Genomic DNA, 21,700 nt, shown 5'->3' with positions numbered 1-21,700 from the left:
TCTAACTGATCCGGATGCTCAGCCCACATAGCTCTTCAGTTATGGTCCAAGAAGGCCAGAGAGAATTTCTCCCTTTAGCCCACGGGTACTCTGCCCAAACGACCCATGTGCAGGACAGAAACTGCTGTTGTGAGCTGGTTGGCGGCGCAGGTGTTCCTGACCCAGGAAAGGCTTGGCAAAGGGAAGCTGCCTGTTTCCCCAGCTCAGGGTGAGGGAAGAATTGAGCTGAACACGCACCTATGCAGAAGGGCAAAGAGCCAAAAATAACTAGGAGCAACGACATTTCATTTGACAGGCCCAGAAATAGAGCTCATTCCGGAGCATACCAGGGCTCCAGCCAGAGTGATTCTGAGACCTTCAACATCCGCCTCCCCAAAACACCAAGACTCCAGCACTCCAGTCCTGCCTCTCTACGCTTCTCAGAGCCAGGCTCTGCGGTCTCAGGAAGTACTGGCTGGTCGTGGCTCAAGGTTCATGAGGAGTTGAGGATGGAATCTGGTGGGGTGATCTAAGGAAGGAACAAGGGGGGAGTGACAAGAAGTGGGAGGATCTGAAACAAAGAATTCGGGTGAGACACTCTAGGGATTGCCAGAGGATGGAAATACCAAACATGAAAGGACACCATCATGATACAGCTGGGCCAGAGGTCATCCGTCTATGGTCGAGAGGAAAGGCCATGGTTTTCCTCCTGGGAGGACGGCCTGACTGACGGTAAACGTCCCTTCTGTTTTTACTTTCTTCTCTTCTATTTGGGTGGGAAAGGCAAATGTTGCAGTTCATTCTCCACCCTTTGAATAACTGGAATTGCAGAAAAGAGAAGGGAGCCCTGTGTGTGGAAACAGATCGGGAGATAACACGGGTGGGAGAGGAAAAGAGGCAGGGAGGGAAGGAGAATGGAGAAAGAACAAGTGAACATGAGAAGGATTCAGGGAATGGACTGTTCGTGAGGCATGTGGCAGGCATGCAGCAGCACTCAGAAAACATGCCCTGCTTCCCAAGACACTGTTTTAATTGAGGGGAATAAGCTACTGACCAAGAAGGACCTGAGGCAGAAGGGACCAGTAGCTACTAGATTGACTGTGCTTTCGACAGGGCGAGAGAAGGTGTGCTGCCTAGTTATGTGTCAACTACACAAACTAGAGACATTGGACAGGAGGCAGCCTCAACTGAGAAAAATGTCTCCATAAGAGCTGGCTATAGATATAGGTAGGCCTATAGGACATTTTCTTAGGGATTTATGTGGGAGGGCACAGCTCATCTGGGCTGAGGTCACCTCTAGGCTGTTGGTCCTGCGGTCTATAAGAAAGCAGGCTGAGCAAGCTATGAGGAGCAAGCCAGTAGGAACAAGCCAGTAGGCAGTACTCCTCCATGGCCTCTGCATCAGCTCCTGACTCCAGATTCCTGCCCATTTGAGTTGTTGTCCTGCCTTCCTGTGATGACGAACAGTGCTGTGGAAGCATAAGCCAAATTAACCCTTTCTTCCCCAAGTTACTTTGGTTATGGTGTTTCACAACATAGTAACCCTAAGTAGAGCAGAAGGCTTCCAAGAGCCAGTGTCCTTTCCCTGGGCTCTGGAGGTTTATATAGGAGGGAATCAGAGAAGGGACAGGCCACAGTTCAGAGTGCCTTTCCACCTCTTAATGCCCAGGGGTCATGTGCCTCTATGGGACTAGATCTCTTTATGCTGGGAATGCTCTTTGCCTGGGACATAGTTTTCAAGTGTCCATATGGACCATACTAGGTCAGAGGTGAGTTCCTACTGACCCTTAGCAGAAGGAGACAAAGAAAAGTTGTGAGACAAGCAAATTACATTATATCTAAATGATTATCTACCTGTCTATCTGTCTATCTATCATCTGTCTATCATCATCTACTTATGGTGTGTGTGTGTGTGTGTGTGTGAGAGAGAGAGAGGGGGGGTGCATGTGTAAGTACTCGTTTGTGCAGATGTGCACAAGGGCAGAGGTCAACACAGGGTATCTTTTTTCACCTCCCCATCTTATTTCTTTTGAGACTTGGTCAGTGTATCAGTGAACCTGGAGCTCCCTGTTTTGACTAGACTGGATGGCCAGCAAACTCCAAGGACACCCCCGTCTCTGTTTCCCAGTGGTGAGGTCCCATGCAGGAGCCAGCACATCTGACTTTCCTGTGGGTGCTGGGGCTCCAGCTCCCCACCCTGGGAGTTAGTTCTCTTCTTCTGCCATGTAGATGCTGAGGACTGTACTCAGACCATCGGGTTTGGTGGCCTTTACCCACTAAGCTGCTGAGCCAGCATCCTGTATGTTTTCTAGGTTGGTCTTGTGCTCTTGCTCCTCTTGCCTCAGTTTCCCAAGTGCTAGCTTGACAGGCTTGCACTGCTGCTCCTGTCTACCTCCCTCATTCTTTAATAAAAAAAAAAAAAAAAAAAAAAAAAGCCTTGTCCTTTTGGCTAAATGATGTTGACAGAATACGTTTTAGATTCTTTTTTTCTAATTTTTTTTTTCTCATCAAGTTTCTCACTGGCCAACTACATTTGCTATGATTTTGCTGACCTTAAACCACCTCAGGGTTTGAGAATAACTGGTTGAGGGATGGTTCTTGTAGAGATGAGCAGGGCTATTTAAACAGAGGGTACCTCCCCAGTCCCCATGGCTCTAGACCCTTGGCATCTTCTCCCACTGGGTCACCTGAACTTCCTTGACTGCCTTGGTTTTGCTCAGCATGGGGTATAGGTTTGTTTGCTCTTCCCTTCCTGTCTCCTTAATGAGGAGATGATAAACTATCTTACACCAAGGTAGGCACAAGGGAGGCCAGATTCAAACAGCCTCCTCCTGGGGGCCTTTGGATTTTAGTGGAGTATAAAAGCTTAATTCAAACCAATGAATTGTGATGATGGAGTTTCAAGTCCTTCCACAAGGCAGTGGGGAAAACAGATTTGTTTCCAAATAAGGGGCTTTCTTCCAAAATAAAGCCATACCCTTCAAGCAATCTACTGAAGCAGATAGTAGATAGGCTTGGATAATAAGTGATTGTGTCTTCTAGACCCAAAGATCACTATATGGTGAATTCTTGACTTTTCTCTGCCCCCTTCCAATATAGGAGTCGTTAGCCAAGCCCATTCTCATTCCCTGGACAACAAGGTTAATCAGTGGTCACTTTAGGGAAGCAAACTGTAGTTAGGTAAGTTTTCTGAAGTGTGCCCATTGCTCCAGATGAAAATAGATGTTCCTGCCCACTTCTGAATTCCTAAAGAGTGGGATAATACCCAGTGCTACCGAAGACAAACTAATACGCATGCATCTGGATACAGAACACTACATTAAGTATGGCCCATCTCTAGTGGGATACCTCTGCACTTGGGGAAATGCAGCTGCTTAAAGCTGACTGACGAAGTTTTGAAAACTGTATCTCTAACCACAAGCCACCGGGAAGATCATTCAGTTCCCTGAGGACAGAAGTAATCTGGGCCCGCAAGAAACGACAGAAACTCTGGAGAAAGGCCCAGAAAGGCAGGTGGACACACACAAATTCTATCTTGCCTCTGACACCCTCTTCTCTTAAACAAGCCAACATTTTCCCACACATATATATTAACAACCTAATGTAGTGGTCCTTGTTCAGGAGGCTGACACTGGAAGATATTATGCTTCAGGCCAGTTTGGGAACGTAGAATCATGACCCTGTCTCAAAAAAGGGAAAAAAAATCAGGAAAAAAAATCTGTGGAGTATTTTTTTTCTTTTGATGGAAAAAATACAGATGGGAACTGGGACAAAGCCACCCCATCTTTTGTTCCCTTGGACACTAAATGGAATAAATAGTTCCCTGCATCACAGAGGAGAATTTTAAGTGCTTTGTCTCTGTGGAAGTGGGACAGGCATCCTGGCAACATCTGTCAAACTTCCCAAGCGCTTTATTGTGCTTGCAGCTGGCTAGGCAGGCAGCATCCTTCCTGTAAGCCCATGGTTCGGAAAGTGAGACCTCCCTGATTCTCTGTGGTCACCCTGGAAACTCACTCACCAGGAGGCTTCTCAACACCATCCAGGACCCACTGAGACAGAACTGCAGGGGCAATCTGTCATCTATTTGCTTTGCACTCCAGGTGCCTTTGACCAAACTAAGGTCTGAGAGCCTTCTAGCTGTGATTGGCTCAGGCAACCTAAGAAACCAAAAAAAAAAAAAAAAAAAAAAAAAAAAAAAAAAACCCCAAAAAATGAGCAAGGGACTCCCAGCTCTCTGCTGATATCCCCACTGTAGCCAGGTCCAGGACCAACTCTGGGCTTATCCTCACTCCTGTTCCCCCACCCCCACCCCCTGACTGGCATGACTTGGACCACAGTAGTGACAACTCCTCAGGGAAAGGATTGGTGTTACGTGACTTCCAATCTATTAATAGTTTCCATCCACACAAATCCACGCCAGTGCCAAAGGGACAAACTTTTCAAGATGGGTTAACTATCTAGTCCTTGGTCCCCAAACAGTTTTCTCAGCAGCAAGACAGCCGAGCACTTCCCAGAATTAAAGGGCAAGCCCTGAGTTGCTTGCCCTGTCCAAGAGGCCCATCTCATCTGCGACTGGCTACAGAACCCAAGTCTACCAGCATCCAGTCCCACCCTGCCTCCCCAAAGCCTAGGATGTGCCCTGATTTTCAAAAAAGCTGTTTGTGCACTTCAAGGGCTTCACCTCCTTTCATTTGGGGATTGGGTACGATTGTACTGGCCCAATTAATTCATTTTCTCCTCGTCTAAGTGGAAGCCAGGGCTCAGGGATGCAAATCAAATACAAACCCGCTCTGGGCGCCAATACTCCGGACAATTAAAACAAAGAGCGCGGAGGCAGCAGCGGCCACACCACTCAAAACCCTGGGGAAACATCCAGAACGCGTCGCCAATCAGGCAGCAGGGTGGGGCACAGCCTGGGCTCTAAACGTGTAAGCAGGAAAGCGGCCCCAAGCCCTGCAGGTAGACAGGTGGAGGTTGGCAGGGGTCAAAATCCATCCCTAAGGATTAGAAGCCAAGCTGCTGGGTGGCTCAACTCCAAGAAAGCACCCTCGGCCCCCGCCCTGCCAGAATGGCGCCCGGGCCATCACTACCCCTCCGCCCCCAAGCCACCAAACAAACCCCACTGCCTAGTGCCCGGGCGCGAAGTGGGAATGAGCGGCAAGCAGCAGGGTGGGCACCGGCTAGAGATGCGGGAGGGAGAGATGGAGAAGGGAGGGAGTTAGGGAGAAAGGACGTGGAGGAAACAGAGAAAGTGGGTAGTAGAAGGGGTGTGTGTGTGGGGGGGGGGGGAATCGCGGACTGCAAGGGCGCGGAAGGGGCGGATGAGGAAGCAAGAGAAAGGGATGGGGGCGACCGAGAGCCCCGCGGACCCGGGGGCGAACAGCGGCCGGGGGGCGGGACCACGCGGTCCCCACCTGTGTGGGCGCCCACGGCCCGGAGGGGTGGACGCCGTGGGTTAGGAGGGAGCGACCAGGGAGGCGGGCTGGGCAGGGAGGCCGAGGGAGGGAGGGGACGGGACTGCGAGCGGGGAGGAGCCGGCGCTCGGTTGGGGCTGCGGGGGCGGCGGCGGGAGCGGCGGTGGTGGCGGCGGCGGCGGGTCCGGTGGCAGCGGCAGGTGGCCCCGCGCGCGGCGGGCCGCCGGCCGGGGGCGGGAGGGAAGGTGGCGCCTCGGGCGGGGGCCGGTCCCTGCACCAGGTGACCTGTTCCGGCCGGGATCCGGGCGGCCTCGCCATGCAGTGGCGCGGCGCGGGGCTTTGGTGGCCACGGCGGCGACAGCAGCAGCAGCAGCAGCAGCCCCCGCCGCCCGCTCTCGGTCCCCGGGCCGCAGCCATGGTCCCCCCGAGCGGCAGTGTTCCCCCGGGCCTCGGCGGCCGCCCTGTCAGCGCGCTGCTCTTTCTCTGCTACCTGGTGAGCGCCGGACCCTTATTAGGGTCCTTCCTTCTGCGCGGGCCCTGGGGACGGGGTGGGGGTGGCCTGGGACCCCAACCGCAAGAGGTGAGGACGTCGCTGCGAGTTTGTCTCTTTTCCTTGCCACTGCGCCCCGGGTGCTCCCAGCCCTTGGGATGAGTACCCGGGTGCGTGGACCGCACTTGCCCGCTACTCTCTCTGGAGTCCATTCCTCTTCCTCACCGCCTCGCTGGAGACCCGGGCTAGGTTCCCCTAGAGTACCCTTCTTGTCCGCAGCAACGCTGGACCCTCCCTACCCTGCATTCGTTTCCCGCCCCTTGGAGTATGGCTCTCCAGCCCTGTCCCCACCTGTCCTGGGCTTGTCATTCACCTTCTTGAAGCTCTTTTCCTTCTTGTGCCCAACTTCTCCTTTTCCCCAGTCCCCCAGCCCCCGACTCTCCTTTGAGTTTGCATCGGGTCCTTCTGGCCCAGACGGTTCTGTGCCACCGCACCTTGCGTTTCCAGAGGCGCTTCAACTCCTTGGTCACTCCAGCCAAGTTGCGGGTGCCAGGAGGAAATCTACTTCTTTGTACCACGTTTACCGCCAGAGTGGTGACTTTAGCTGCGTCTTGAACGTTGTCATTTCAGCGCTGCGTCTGGCTTATGCATGTCAGTTTGCAATTTGCACACTTCTTGCCTTCTGTTAGACTTACACGAACTAGATGGCAGTAACCTATTTTAAATACCAGAGAAACTGAGACCCTCAGAGTAAGCTGAGGAGCTATTTCCCAGTTGTTTGGATGACTTGCTCTCTCCCATTTATTCCTGAGTTCTGAGCAATAGTAAATTTACAGAAGCCTACACCCTTGCTGCCCAGCCTACCTTATGTTCCAGGATCCTGCGGAAAGCTTAGGTTATCTCGCCGTATATTACTGTAAATAAATGAAAGGGGAAATGCTGAATCATGAAACTGATGTAATAGGAAATTCACAGGATGCTTAAAAAACGAGCAATGTCATTGTCCAGAACCCCATTCATGTGGCGCTGCCAGTGTTTGCATCCTAGTCTTCGTCAAAGCTCATCTGTGGGGAGATGCTGACAGGACTTGGAATTTGGGTTTGAAGAAATTTGGCACCAATGCAAGTTTGCTGTTGTTTTCAACACTCTTTACTTCGTGGCTCTTTCATTTCTTGAAGCAAGACAGTATAGAAATAGAAATATTAACTGTGCCCTTCTCTCTACCTGTTGAACAGTCCCTGCTTATACTTGTATTTTAGAATTAACCAATGTTATTTTTTTTTGTGGTTGGGTTTACTTTATATTTTCATAAGAAGATGTCAGGTAATGGGAATGATTTTTTTTTTGCCCAAGGGATGTTATTATTTAATATTTATGCCACAGGGTTACAGTACACAGACTCATAAATAAAGCTGCCACGACAGATGACAGGGGTTTTGTTTAAACAGATGATTCTGCGTACAGGGCTCTGCTGGTGAGTGCACAGCCAGAATTTATGTAGTTGAGCAGTCCATGAAATAGTTCCATTTAGATGATCTGGAAAGTTCCACATGAGACTCTCAAGGCCTGGTTGGGGGAAGGGCACTTCTTGACAGCTGACAAAATCAGAGTAACCAGTGTAAAAATCTAAAGGCTAACTTGACCCGAGACTGAAGCTCCATGCTCACCAATGGGGGGTCGTAGGGACAGATCCAAGAGAGGAAATGACCCAAGCGTCAACAGGAGCGACTGAGGGAAGTGAGCAGGTGGACTGTGGAGAGAACAACATGGGCAGACATCTAGGTAGCTGGGTGAGGGGTGGATACAGAGAGCTTCCTACTGGGGGTGGGGTGGGGGTGGGGGTGGGGGCAGCGTCTGATAGCAGGATATCAGACACTTGAATGAACAAGACAGCCATCATTGCTGACTGAGAGGGGTTTGCCCACCTAAACTAAAGCTGGATTCCAGGGGCGGCCTCCACATTTTGCTCTGAGTAGCCAGCCACGTGTGTTGGTGACTGTGCTCCTATTGTATGCTCTACCTGAGATACTTGTGGAAGGTGGGGCTTCTAGGTCTTGGAGATGCTTGGGGTGTGAACTGGGGAACATATACAAGTCTGTCACACACAACACACTCACACACACAGAGAGAGAGAGAGAGAGAGAGAGAGAGAGAGAGAGAGAGAGAGAGACCCCACCAGGAAACAATGAGGAGGTGATGTGTTACCGTGTGGGTTCTCCTTGATCAAAGAGTGCTCCCTGGAGGAACTGACTGGTTGGGAGGAAGTTAGAGGCAGGCAGGTGGAACAGAATGTCTAGACCAGAGTTCATGGTGAAAGCCATTTCAGAACTTGAAAGCCGTAAGAATAGCTTCCATTGTGCTAAGTCACGTGTGCCCGCTGCCCAGTATTAATCTTAGTGATACCTTATAGTATCACTAAGATAGTAGTATATATAGTATATAGTATCACTGAGATAGTAGCTGTTGTGATCTCCACTCAGATGAGAGAGTAGTCTCAGAGAGGTTAAGCAAGCTGCTGCAAGCCACACAGACAGCCTGAGATGAAGCCCACGTCAGCCTCCTTCCCAGAGACCCATGCTAGCTCAGTCATGTTTCTGGAGTTTGCTTCCAATAGACCATTCCCCTCTTGCATAAATGTATAGTGTATTAGCAGAGCTCCAGCAATTACCAGCCGCCGTGCAACTGTCCAGGATGTGAGGTCATGTCTAAAGTAGCCGAAGATGCACAGAGCAGGAAGGATGGGCCACAGGATAGGAACAGGATGCCCAAGAGGAAGAAAGAAGGGAAAGAAAAGTAAACCCAGAAACTATTTACCTTTGGGAAGGGTGAGGTAAAAAAATAACCCCAGGTGCAGCATTTGAGCTGCATTGTGTCCTAAGCCCATGGTGACCGAGCAGTGGGTGCCACAATGCCAACTCGCTTATGACGCGGTGGTGGTTCATTCCTATTTTATACTGGCTTGCTAACAGAGACCAGTATGCAGGTAGCTCTCTGAACATGCCCTTCTGAGGGAGTCTATCACCTGGAGTCAGGATTCTGAGGAAGGGCACCTCCCTTCTTCATTGGCTGGGACAAAGTAACCTTTGGTGTCAGCCCAGCCCACCGGAGTCCTGTGCCTGTAGCTAGGATACTGCCAGAGCACGAATAATTGTGAGGCCTGGAAGATAGGCTGAGAAGCCATGCCAGGCAGATTGTTGAAAAGATGATTCCTGGTTCCAGTGACTGCTGGAAAATCCTGAGGTCACCAAAGGTCAAGATGAAGAGAGCCTCCAGAGAGACTGAGGGCCTCCGAAGCAAATGGTTGAACTGCTTCTGCTGAAGTCATGGCTGCTGAGAGGTCTCCTCACACAGGCTTCACCCTGGCCCATAGATCCTCCTGCTGTGTTCTGACACCACTGTGCTTCCCTTCCTCCCCTTGCCTGGCTAAAACAGCCCCTAGACCTGCCCTTGACACTGGAGCTTCTAGAAGGCAATTCTGCCAACTGAACTCTAGTCTCCAATGAGTAATTTTTCCCCCTTAAGCGAGAAAATAAATCTCACTGTAGGCAATATGGATGTCAGCTGTATATCTGAAGTATTCAGAGTGGACATTTGAGCTTGTTAGACAAATAGGGACAAAGAAAGAAGAGGACATTAGCAACTTAGATATAAAAAGAGGGCATTAGCAGACAGCGGCTGTGATAGTCTTGTACCGGAACCCCTGTAAGCGCATCCAGCCCATCCATTACCACCCAGGATTATTTATTATCCTTTCACAGTATGCAACACAGGATGTAAAAAGTTTGAACAAATCTTAAGGACCTTCAGTTACTCAGCTTGTGGAACTGTGATTGTGGATATTTGGAATTCAGAGGTAATCTCCAAATGCCCTATTTGCCAGTGATATCCCTGTTCATCCTGGCCATCCCTCTAGACTCTCCCACGCCGTGGCCCTTTGCCTTTTGCCTCCTGCTTTCGCTGCCTGCCAAGAGTGCAGGAGCAATAGAAAATGTGGTAGAGAAGAAATAAAGGACCCAAGCAATTCTCCAAGATGATGGATAGGCTGGAGCAAACCATAAATAGTCCAAAGTGAATTTAGTTACTCTTTCTATTGGCTTGTCCTGTCCCTCAGAGGGAGGATCTGAGGGAAAGGTTGAGGAATTGCTGACAGGGTTGTGCCTTGGCAACTCCTGCCTTCTGTCTTCACCCGGAGAATGGCTTATTCATGCTGGAGTGTACATCCAGGCCCGTGTGTCTGTCTCTTCCCTGCAAAATGTAGGACAGATTGACCAGAGGGTGTCTTGGTCCTTCCCAATATAAGATGGGATGCCGAAGTCTCTGGATCTACCTTAAGACAAAGAGTGGAGACAGGAAAGTTAGCTGAGAATGTTATTTGGGTGCTTCTAGAAAACAAGAGAGACAGTGCTAGTAAGTTGGGGGTTGGGGAGAGAAAGTTGACTGCACCCACCACAGTGCCACAATCGGCCCCCAATGAAATAAAACCAAACCAACCTTATTCATACTTGTAGGGTCTGAGTTAGAATGAACATGCATGCTAACTAGTATTGAGGGTCTCTGACACAAGTAGAAATATTGATCATTGTTGGGATGGTACATCTCTGGTTCCCTCTGTCTGGGAAAGGGGTGGGCCATGCTTGATGGGAAATGTTTCCCCAGACATATCTTGATGGTGAAGGCCATGTTGACGTCATCGCTCGGTCTGCATAATTGCATGCTTTGTGGATATCAAGGGAAGTTTTGCTTATTGGCTCAGCAGAAATTGGACAAAATAGGACTTTTAAGCTAATACAATTGCTTTTGTGGCCATGGAAAGTTTGATCCAGCCAGTTTGGAGAGAGAGTGTTCTGGAGCCAGTCTTCTTAGGTGATGGATGGGGTGGCCGGCAGGAATGAGAAAAAAAAAAAAAAACAGATGCAGTTATTGTTTGCGTATCTGACCTGCTCCCACACACTGGTAGGTGTAAATGAACTTCCTGTGGTGAGAGTGAATGATTTCAGATTCTCCAATCCCTGTTCATTCCTTCAATACCTAGTGGACCATGTAGAGAAGAATGCTGGTTTCCTAGCTCTGTGGAACAGGGCTATTCGAACGGAGTCACTTCTTATTGATTTGTTTAAAGGAATCAAATGCACTCATCCTAAAAGAAGTTTAGGCCATGTGGATAGTTTTTTGTTTTTTGTTTTTTTTTTTTAATCTGGAAGATATATGGGCTCATCTGTCCTTGATGCCCAGGCTGAATCAATGAGTTAAGGTTTCTAACTTTGGTTCTTCTATTATGAACACACATTAACTGATCTATTTTATTTTCTAAAAATATTACAGTGCACAATTACACAGGCAAAACAGTTTATGTCTTGTGACTGTGCATGACATTCTTAAATTTGACTTTGATTGGGGATCCCTTCTGCCAGAACCAGTTACCCGAGGGCTCTGGAGTCTTTTCCCAGCCCCAAGTGAACAGAGCGATTCTTTAGTTTATGGAGTGGAACGTTGATATGGTCGCTTAAACAGCATGATATGAAGGGGCCAGAAGTTCCCCCTTCCCACCCTGAATGCCTAGCTTAGAGCTGCGGTGAGCCTGAGGTTTGTTTGGTTTTGGTGGTGGTGGTGGGGTTTCCCCCTTGCATTATCTCATAAGCCTAGACTACAAGCTCAGAGATCTGGCACTACTTATCCTGGTAACAAGAATGAACTTGTCAGATGAACCAGACTCCAGCTGGGTGGGGTTGGGGGTTGTCAATGGGAAAATTTTTTAATACAAAAAAATAGGTTTTACATTTTTTTTTTTCTGGAGGCATGGAAGAATTCCAGGCTGGTTGTCTGAAGACCAGGAGCAGGAAAAGAGGTGGAGAGGCGTCCCAACTGACCCAGTTGGTGCCACCTTCTGGAACCTCTCAGGTCTTAGCTCAAGGTTTGTTCCTCGAGCTGGTAATGCTGGTGGTAAGAGGGAGCCAAGGAGGCTCAGTGGGGAGTCGTAGTCATCCTTCATGGGACAAGTTGGGACAGTAAGGAAGGACAGTGCACTCTTAAGTTTGGATCAGCTGTTTTGGTTTCTAGTTATCTGGGAGGGCTGTAAGGCAGGAGCTTGACCACTCAAACACCTGGCAGGCCCTCATATCTACTGCTTTTTTTTTTTTCAAGGAACATACTAATTCCCACTGTATGCTAAGGTCTCTTTCAGAATCTGAAGATATGACAAGGATATAGGCTCTGGCTCTCGGAGTTTCTAGACCTAAGAAAGCGGGGGCAGGCCTTTTAGTTTATGTTAATGCAACCTGGCACAAGAAAATACCTATGGCGCTTGGACACGTGTCACGCCTGAAGCTGGAACTCTTCAAGTTAATTGCCTTATTTTCCTGGCAGGAAACAGCTGACAACCACACACATGGCTTGAGCCAGGAAATCAGCTTTGGCTTAATCAATATTTAGAGTGTGATGTGTTACTAATCGGTGTTGGTTTTGTACATAGCAGAGGTAGCCACAGCTCACGGTGAGGCAGCTGCCCTCTGGGCCTGCTCTAGCCTGGGAGAAGCCAGCTTGCCTCATTGCGTAGGTGTTCCAAAGACTAGAGATCCTAAGGGCTGCTCAGAGGCCGTAGACAAATGCTCTGCGCATGACACATGGGCTGATTTTAGGACCAACATATCCCTATCATATTACAGAAATGCTGTCCTCTTCCTGAAGTCCCGTTTGCACTCCAGCTACCACAGTACTTCTCACACTTCTCAAATAAGCTACCTCACTGCCCAGCCTAGCGTCAGGTTCTTATCCAATTTGAATCTTTACCAAAAGAAGCAATAGCAGAATGTCAATACCTACCACACGGGAGCCTTAGAGAAGCACACAGCCAGGCCTCATCAGGTCATTGCTCCTGAGTCTTTTATCCCATCTCTCCCATTGCAACTCCATACAGGGCCTAGCTTCTATCACTCTGTGTCTCAGAACTCCACATAGAAAAAAGCTGGATGTTGTTGGACAGTGGTTGACAAACTATGGGCCGGTCCAGCCAGTGTGCCTGTTTGTGAACAGAAGTTATATGTATGGGACAACAACCTCCTTCAGTCATAGCTTGTGGACTGTTTTTTCACCACAGTGAAGTACAAGTGGCCAGAGATACCCAAGACGAGTCAGTCTTCACATCCCATAGCTTCCGGATCCCTGAAGTCCAACCAATCAAGGATCAAAAATATTGAACAAACGATTGCATCTGTACTGAACATGTATAGGTGCTTCCTCATTATTTTTTTCTGAAACTGAATAACAACTATACACAAAGCATTTACATGACATAAGTCACCTAGAGATCATTTACAATATACAGGAAGATGGCAGGGAAGATGACTTGGCCAGTAAAAGGTTTGCCTTATAAACACAAGGACCTGAGTTTGACCCCCAGAACACATTTTTTAAAAAAAAGTTCAGCATTGATCAGACATAGTAGCACACACCTTTAATCCCAGCACTCAGGAAGCAGAGGTAGGAAGATCTCTAGGAGTTCAAGACCAGCCTGGTCTAATAACCTGTTTGAAGCTAGCCAGGGTGACATAGCTAGACCTTATTTCAAAAAACAAATGACCAAATAAAATCAGATGAATGTGATGGTGTTTATTTTTTTATTTTATTTTTTATTTATTTTATATTTATTTATTTATTTTATTTTACTTTTATCTCCAGTCCCAGAGAAGTGGATGCAGGGGGATCACTGGGACTGGCTAGCTAATTAGCTGAGCATATTTGGCACATTTCAAACCAGTGAAAGACCCTGTCTCAAAACAACAACACCCTCTAAACAAAACACCTAGACAAACAAAGATGGTACCTGTGAAACAACAGTAAAGGTCTTCCTCTGGCCATCACATCTGCATGCGTGCACACACACACATGTGTTCCCGTTAGACACATAGGAGGACTTGTTCCACAGTTACCCTGTACTGTATAAGAAACCTGAGCACCCACAGATGTTGCTACTATTTGGGGTCTGGAAACCAATGCCTTTCAGAGACTGAGGGATGACTGCTTTTTTACCATTTAGCCTTTAAGAGAGAGAGAGAGAGAACAAGTTCAATGACCGCAAATCTAGAATAGCATAATCCATATACAGTTCAAACCACATCTGTAATTTTATATTCGGTAGTTACCACATTGAAAAAGCAAACAAGAACAGGTAGGATTCATTTTAATATATTTTATTTAATTTGATGTATCCAAATATCATTTTGACGTGCAATCAATATAAAAACCATTAATAAGACACTTTGTAACCTTTTGTTATAGCAAGGCTTTGAAATTCAGGGTATAGTTTATACTTCCAGCATGTCACAAGTGTCTGCTCTGCCTCCTGACTATCACACAAGAGAACATATGTGTTGAATCTGCATTCTTTCTGTTTGCTTTTGCTGACTCTCGGGGCTTAGAACCAGATGAAAATACAATAATCTTCATATAAGTATCCAGACATTTTCTTTGAAGCAGAATTTGGAAGGCAGGCCCTGGAGAGGTGCGGGGTGAGGTGTGACTCCACCTCCGTCAGCCACAATGTGACAAGTGTAACGCGCCGGGCAAACTGTGGCACGCTGCCCTTATTAATGCAGAAAAGTGTGACGGGCGCATTTTCAAGCAATCAGATGTAAAATAATGAACAGGCTTATTAGGAACCACACTTCGCAGGGGAATCAAATGGCTTTCCCCCTTCATTTCTGTTCAAAAGGGAGCTCTCTCCTTTTAGCATTGAAAATGTGCTAGAAAAAAATTAAAATAAAAGCAAGAAAACTGGGCCTGGGTGAGTTTCTCAGAAGGTATAGAAAGAATATGCTCCAGAGTCACTCTTCAGAAGAGAACAGGTTGTGGTGCACATTGTACCAAGGAAGGCTTTGGACTCTGGGCTTTGTCTGGCCTCAAGAAGTGAAAGGTTCCTGCATGGGTTTCTACGGGAAAGTGTCACCCAGGCATAAGATGCTCTGGCCAACTGTTCAGGTCCATAGGCACCAGAGACTGCTGGCTTTGGGGGAAATTCTGTTTGAGTGTTGAATGAATGCATTCTTCCTATGGACCAACACTGAGTTCCTCTATTTGTGCAAAAGGAGGATGCAGCCCAGAGGTTCCAGGCAGCCATGAATCTTGTCTTGCTGTGATGTGCTTTGGGGTGGGCATTGTGTCGGTGGTGGGTTTGTGAAGGTGAAGAACAGGAGCCTGGCTCCTGGATCAGCTCTGCTAGCCGAGCAGTGGGGAGATGGGGCAGATGCTTGTTGTTTCCTTGTCTGCAAAACAAAGAAGAGGGCTCGCCATCACCAATGGCTCCTGCTCCACTTCCAACTATAAGATTTTTGTTAATGTGTGTTTCCTCCCTGTAATTTAGTGGTATGCATGAGAGCAGAAAACAATTAATTTCAGAGGGGTGGACAGTTGGAGATGTTCTTACTCCTTACAGACTCAGCCCCCACATTGCCCATGATGCCTGTAAAGGAATGGCCAGCCCTTCCATTCACTTTCTGTCATTTGTGGAAACTTGACACTTTCCTCTCTTAAGATGGTTGCTCTCCACTCTGAATATTCATGTGGTCTGGAATGCAAACTATAATGAGATAAACACACATATCTGCCCCCTACTCTGTCTTCTTCATCATTCCATGTTGCATGGCAACAACTGATCCTATGTGTATTCAAGTGATTTGGGTTTTAAAGTGTGTGTGCGTGTGTCTTCATGTATGCATGTGTGCGGTAAGTGTGCATGTGTGTGTGTGTGCTTTGCAATCCAGTATGGTATTTATAAACCCACTTAAAAATGGCAAGAGTAACAAAAGTCACAAACCCAAAACGGCCTTTGGAAATGGTCCCATCATCTGTATATAAAAGTCGCCAGTCTTCCTGGCTGTAGAGTGCTCTGGGACTGGAAATATTTCATTTACTTAAGCTGTGGACATGTACACATTTTACCTTACACTGTGACAGACAGTGCTGACATGAAAAGCCTCTACCTACACCTTTTCCTACAGATTTCATGTATTTGTAGGATAAGATCCCTCGAGTGGGATTGCTGGGCCAGAAGGCTACTGCATTTACGCTTTGGGTAGGTGTTGACTGACTGCTTGCAGGAATGGCCACCAGCAGCCGAATGTGCCTCCCCACACTGCAGCCAGCAGAACCTGAAATCTAACCTTGATCTGGAGAGTCTAGTAGGTTAACAATGCCATCTCTGTGTGGCTTTAATTTGCTTTTCTGCTCCCATGAGTGGGGCCATCCTCATCACTGAGTTATGAGTAGCTCAGATTTCTGCTGGACAGTTACCCTAATCCTCTCATACACTGAGTCCAAAAGAAAACACCACCCCTTTCACGGACCGAACCGGGATACAGAGGGAAGTGTTCCTGCTCTGAACTGGCACCCACTGCTCTCTTTCTGTATCATCGTCTCAGATTCTCATGCCTGCTTGTATCTCTGCCGTGGTTCTGGTCCCTGGCCAAGCCACACTACTTTCTCCTGAACATTTTGGTTCTTTGCTGCTTGCCCAGATTTTGCTTTTTCTGCTACTTTCAGGTTCTGCCTTGCATTGTCCTCTGTAGAACTTCTTTCACCCTACAAAGCCCAAATGGAATCTCATTTCTCCCTTAAGCCTGATCTAGACCTCCACCCCATTGTGCTTCTATTGGTCATCTGGATTGGTCTTGATTACCATTTAATTGGCACATTGGACGTGTTCACTTTGCCTTTTTTTTTTAAAAAAAAAAACTATTGACAGGTCTGTTTTCCTGATACAAGACTTCAATTCTCATCCACTTTTGCTTCTCCATGGCTCTAAACAACACTGAAAGAAAAAAAAAAAAAAAAATCTTCCTTCTCTTTCTTTGTAAGACCAGAGTAGCTTTGCATTTTTAAGATAAGTATTTATTTGTTTTTCTTGTGTGTGTGCATGTGGGTTCCAGGATTGAACTCCGGTCATCAGGCTTGGCAGAAAGTGTCTCTACCCAGTGAGCAATCTTGCCACCCCTCTTCCCCACTTTGAAGACAAGGTCTCACTCTGTACCTCTGTATGGTTTGGAGCTCATTATGTAGAACAAGTGGGTCTCAAACTTGGCAGGATCTTCCTGTTTCTGCCTCCTGAGTGGTGGCATTAGAGACATTCATAATCAAGGCTGGCAAAAGAAATGACCTCTCCCTTTAAGACTGTGATACGGTATTCATTTACAAAGCTGACCATTTTGAAGGGTGGGGTTCAGTAGTGTTCCGTAAGCTCACATTGTGCACAGTTGCTACTGTTCTCAATGAAACTCTAACATCGCCCACGAATCCCGCACGCCACCCCACCCCACACACCTTGGCAATCCCTCCTCTATTTTGTCTCCACAAGTCTGACTCCTCTACCTTCTCCTGTAAGTACCTCATACAGTACTTCCTGTTTTGTGTTTGGCTTATTTCATTTAGCATATCTTTAAGGTCCATTCACTTTATAGGACAGCAGAATCCCATACCGTTGTAGTGTGTATAGACTACTGTTCTTCTCATCACTGATGAACACGAGAGCTGCTTTTAGCTATCTGGGATAGTGTGTCTATGTCAGCATATAACTATTTCCTCAAGTTCTTGCTTTCAACCTTTTGGGGTATGTTTGGAAGAGGAATCATGGGATCAGATCACATGGTTCTTAACATTTTTAATTTAAAAAAAAAAACAGAAGTGGCTTTAGTCTTTACCATGAAGGCTGTATTATTTTATCCTGCCACCTTCAGTGTGCAGATTCCGATTTCTCTTCGTGCTCAGCCATGCTTGCCTTCTAGGTTTTTGTTTCCCCCTTTCACTTCTTTTCTTTCATTCGTAGCCATCAAAATGGGTGGGAAGTGGTCACAGTAACCTTGTTTGCTCTGGACACCTGAATCACAAAGTCATGTCAAGAAGGGCTCAGCCGGTCATAGTTCATTACCTCGGGCTAACAACATTGCCTAGATTTTGTGACCAAGTTCATCAGATGTCTGGTAGAAATGCACACAGTGAGAGGACTTGAAGAAACAACCAACTGGGCACACTGCTAACATCTTTCTTGGCACCGGCCACATCATGCACCATGAAAGAACAGGACCAGGCAGCTGTGGTCCATGCTTGCCTGTGTGGAGCAGCAGAGACCTCTTGCTGAGCCATTCAGCTTGCAGGCTTGAAGGTTTGCAGGCTTGCAGGCTTGCCCTGGCTCCACACTTACAAGAGATAAATATGCCAGGCTGGCCTTCTTTTTATGTTCCCTGGTGATGCCCTTTCAATTTCTCTCCAGCCCTTTGATTGGCAGCGTCTGGCCACCATTTGAAGTAGTTTGTACATGTCTGAAGCTGGCTTGCCTCTTTCATTTTAAGACAGGTTCCTTTCCCTATTACTTTTGCCAGGGACCAGCCTCATCCTTTGGAAGCCAGCTCGGGAATGATTGGCACACAGCTTTGAAAGCCACATTTTGATCAGCAGATGTTCCTGAGCCTAGGGAGAGACTTCAGCATGGCCCAGCCTTCATTTGTGTGTGTTGGTTTTTCTCCAGTCTAATGGTCGTGCTTTTGACATCTCTTACTGTCTGCATTCATTGCTTTTACATAGATCTGTGGCTTTTTAATGCCAAGAAAATAGCAATTTATGCACGTGTTAATAAGATGATGTTTTTAAAAACATTCTGTATTACCCTTTCACTTTTTTTCAGAATTTTGTGCCATCGTTGGGCAGGCAGACTTCCCTGACGACATCGGTCCTGCCCAGAACAGAACAGAGCACAACGTACACAGACTTTATTTATTTTACTGCCTTTGAAGGGAGCGTCCGCAATGTCTCTGAAGTCTCCGTGGAGTATTTATGCTCTCAGCCTTGTGTTGTCAATTTGGAGGCGGTTGTCTCATCCGAGTTCAGAAGTAGCATTCCCGTGTACAAAAAGAGGTGGAGGAATGAGAAGCATCTTCATACCAGCAGGACACAGATAGTACATGTGAAGTTTCCTAGCATTATGGTGTACAGGGATGACTACTTGATCAGACACCCCATCTCGGTGTCCACGGTGATTCTCCGAGCCTGGATTACTCACTGGCACAGTGGCGGGGGCCTGAATGTCCGAGGGGAGGAGAATTTGCTGCATGCAGTAGCAAAGAATTACACCCTGCTGCAGACGGTCCCGCCTTTTGAACGGCCTTTCAAGGATCATCAGGTGTGCCTGGAGTGGAACATGGACTATCTCTGGAGCCTCTGGGCCAATCGGATCCCACAGTGTCCTCTGGAAAGTGGTAGGTCACCTGCCTCCTGGCAGAGAACATTCTTGTGTTTTGAGATTGCCGGTGTCATCCCATGACAGCAGGTGCAAATTCCTTCTATAAATTACGTGTGTGTGTGTGTGTGTGTGTGTGTGTGTGTGTGTGTGTCTGTGTGTGTGTGTGCCATTGACATCAGAGCACAATTTGCATGAGTCATTTCTCTCTTTCTTCCCTGTCAGTCAGAGGGATAGAACTAAGGTCATTAGGTTTCGCAGCAAAGCACCTTTACCCACTGAGCTTTCGTGCTGGGCCCAGGAGCAAATACTTAAGTTAGCATCAGTAAAACAAGGAGACTGGAAAGGTCTATTGTGTCTGTCTTTTTAGACTTGGAAACAAAAAGGAGCAAAATTTAAAAAAAAAAAAAAAAAGAAAGGAAGAAAGAAAAGAGGAAGATTAAGGGAGAATAGCGAGAAAGATGAAAGACAGAAAGGAATCAAGGGGCTGCAGAGAGAACCTTCGAGAGCTAGTGAGCTGCTTAGAAACAATAAAGCCGCAGAAAAGAAGGACTGGCTCCCCAGCAAGCCCCATGGCTTCTGATATTTAGAAGAAGAATGTTTTATCCTGGAGGAGATGAGAGAGACCCCAAAGCCACCTTTGTACCAGAAAGGGACGTTGTGCCTCAGGGTAGTAACTTGTGGTTGGGGCCAACCTGCTCTGTCACTTCTAAGTGTGTAGCCAGAACTTGCCTAGCCTCTGTTTCCTTAATCTATAAAATAGGCTCATGGATCTTTCTCTCAGAACAAAGTGATGTGTACGGAATGAGCTGCAGCTGCTTCGCCCATCACCAGCCCTTAGCACCAAGCTGCCACACTGATGGGAGAGTCTAAATTCTGCATTTTATCCTAAATGCTGTGTGGTAATAGCCTACGCAGGATCCATACAGGGGATCCTGGGTCATTCCACAGCTACCATACACATCAGAGCTGGAGACCTATGAAATGGGTTCAAAGTCCTCCCATGTGAGGAGAAGCTCTGGGGGTACTGAGCACCTGTCAGTTCTCCTTACCTGGCATGGGGAGTCAGCATGGTCTGTTCCCAGAGCCCCACACAGGTCTAGTATTATTTTTACCCATGAGCACTTGCAACAGAATTATCTAGTGTTTTTGCTTTAAACACAATGTTCCTCATCTACTAGTATTGCAGATGGAACAGACTCAGCATTTGAAATGGATTCTGATGCACCAAAAATTTTAATCCCTGGGCTAGGGGGTGGGACTGTGGGTAGGACTTTGATCTTGTTTTGACTATGGCCCAGCTCCCAGGCTGGCTTGGCAGGTGCAGGAATTCCACAGCCCGTGACAATGGACCTTTCCACAGTCAGTTCCTCAGACCTAGTCTTTTCAGATCTGGGATGTGAGGTGACTTAAGAACATAATCCCATGCTCTGCCTCTAGTGACATGCTGTTTCTCACCTTTGGGATACGATATCTGGGGAAACAATGGGTGTGGTAATTTCTCAGTAAGTCCCAAAGTGGCTTAGTATCTGTGTTTGTGTGTGTGTGTGGCCGTATAGGTCCATAGTTCTTGCTGCACACATTAAACAGTTGGTATCTTGAAAGCTCTTTATTTGACTCTAAAGACTTTATTATTAGAGCCACTAGTAATGATAAAAATGGTAGAGAAACTCCTTTGTGCAGTGGTCCAGCTTTTCCCACTGGTACTGCATTCTGTAATCACAGCACAGTATTAAAACTAGGGAACCAACACCTTCAACTGAATACTGTTGTCTGTAGACTCGATTCAGGTTTCATAGTATTTGCATTTGTTTGTAGTGTGTGTGTGTGTGTGTGTGTGTGTGCGCGCGCGCGCGCGCCCATGCACACTCATGAACTGTGGGAAGAGCTGGGTAATTAGATATCTGGAATACAGGAACTGTGCATACATAGGTGAGCCACCCTCCTCCAGGCAGGGCTGCCATGCTGGCCCGTACCTGAGCGCCTTCTACAAGAACCCCTGATTTGTCAAGAAGGGAGCAGTGCAGGGCACATGCTGCCACAGTTTTGCTTTGCCACTGACTTCATCAGGCTTAATGATTTCATTTCATGTTCTGAAAATGTATATTTTTCTCGTTGAAAAATGACCAAATTGCAAGCGGGATGTCTTGTAATGAAATCATTTATAAACTGGCTTGTTCTCGAGGTGCCCTGAAAAACCGGAGCTACCTTCTCTTTCTTCTGTTGTTCCCTGCCCTGTTTGCAAGGCCTAGGAATGGCACAGTGGGAATTTTCTACCCACCTTCTTGAGAACATTACTTTTGGCGTGAGAACCAATCTAATCAAATCATAGTACACAGGAAAACCTTTCTTAGGAGTTAAAAGTCACCGAAAATGGAGGCGGGAGCTTTTTGCACTCTCATACCAGCCCTGTACCTGTAACTATGATTTGTTTATCAAAATGAGACCATTTTTCCTCTCTCTTTAAAAGAGAAGTCACCTGAGTGAGTATAGCAGGCTGTGGGACATGCTGTGACTTTTGTTCTGGATGGGGCTGTGGGCCGGAGGGGCTAGACAGAAGCCTGGTTCTGAACAGCAACATTTTTCTTCCTTTGCTTC

General features: G+C 47.3%; 1 protein-coding gene across 2 annotated transcripts in view; it reads left to right on the top strand.

Annotated features, from left to right (window-relative positions):
* The first annotated feature begins 5,660 nt into the window (after positions 1-5,660).
* Sel1l3 (SEL1L family member 3) overlaps positions 5,661-21,700 on the top strand; it is a 110,833-nt gene continuing 94,793 nt past the window's right edge. Inside the window, exons 1-2 of one of the 2 annotated variants that reach the window (XM_076938501.1) lie at positions 5,661-5,886; positions 18,551-19,121. In XM_076938501.1, the coding sequence (XP_076794616.1) occupies positions 5,710-5,886; positions 18,551-19,121 (748 nt within the window). In that variant the 5' untranslated portion in view covers positions 5,661-5,709. The remainder of the gene's footprint in view (positions 5,887-18,550; positions 19,122-21,700) is intronic. The other variant, XM_034509065.2, reaches the window with a different exon arrangement.

Source organism: Arvicanthis niloticus, chromosome 7 (genome assembly GCF_011762505.2).
Source record: "Arvicanthis niloticus isolate mArvNil1 chromosome 7, mArvNil1.pat.X, whole genome shotgun sequence".
Taxonomy (NCBI): domain Eukaryota; kingdom Metazoa; phylum Chordata; class Mammalia; order Rodentia; family Muridae; genus Arvicanthis; species Arvicanthis niloticus.
The sequence above is the reverse complement of the archived record's forward strand: the minus strand, read 5'-3'. Positions and strand labels throughout refer to the sequence as shown.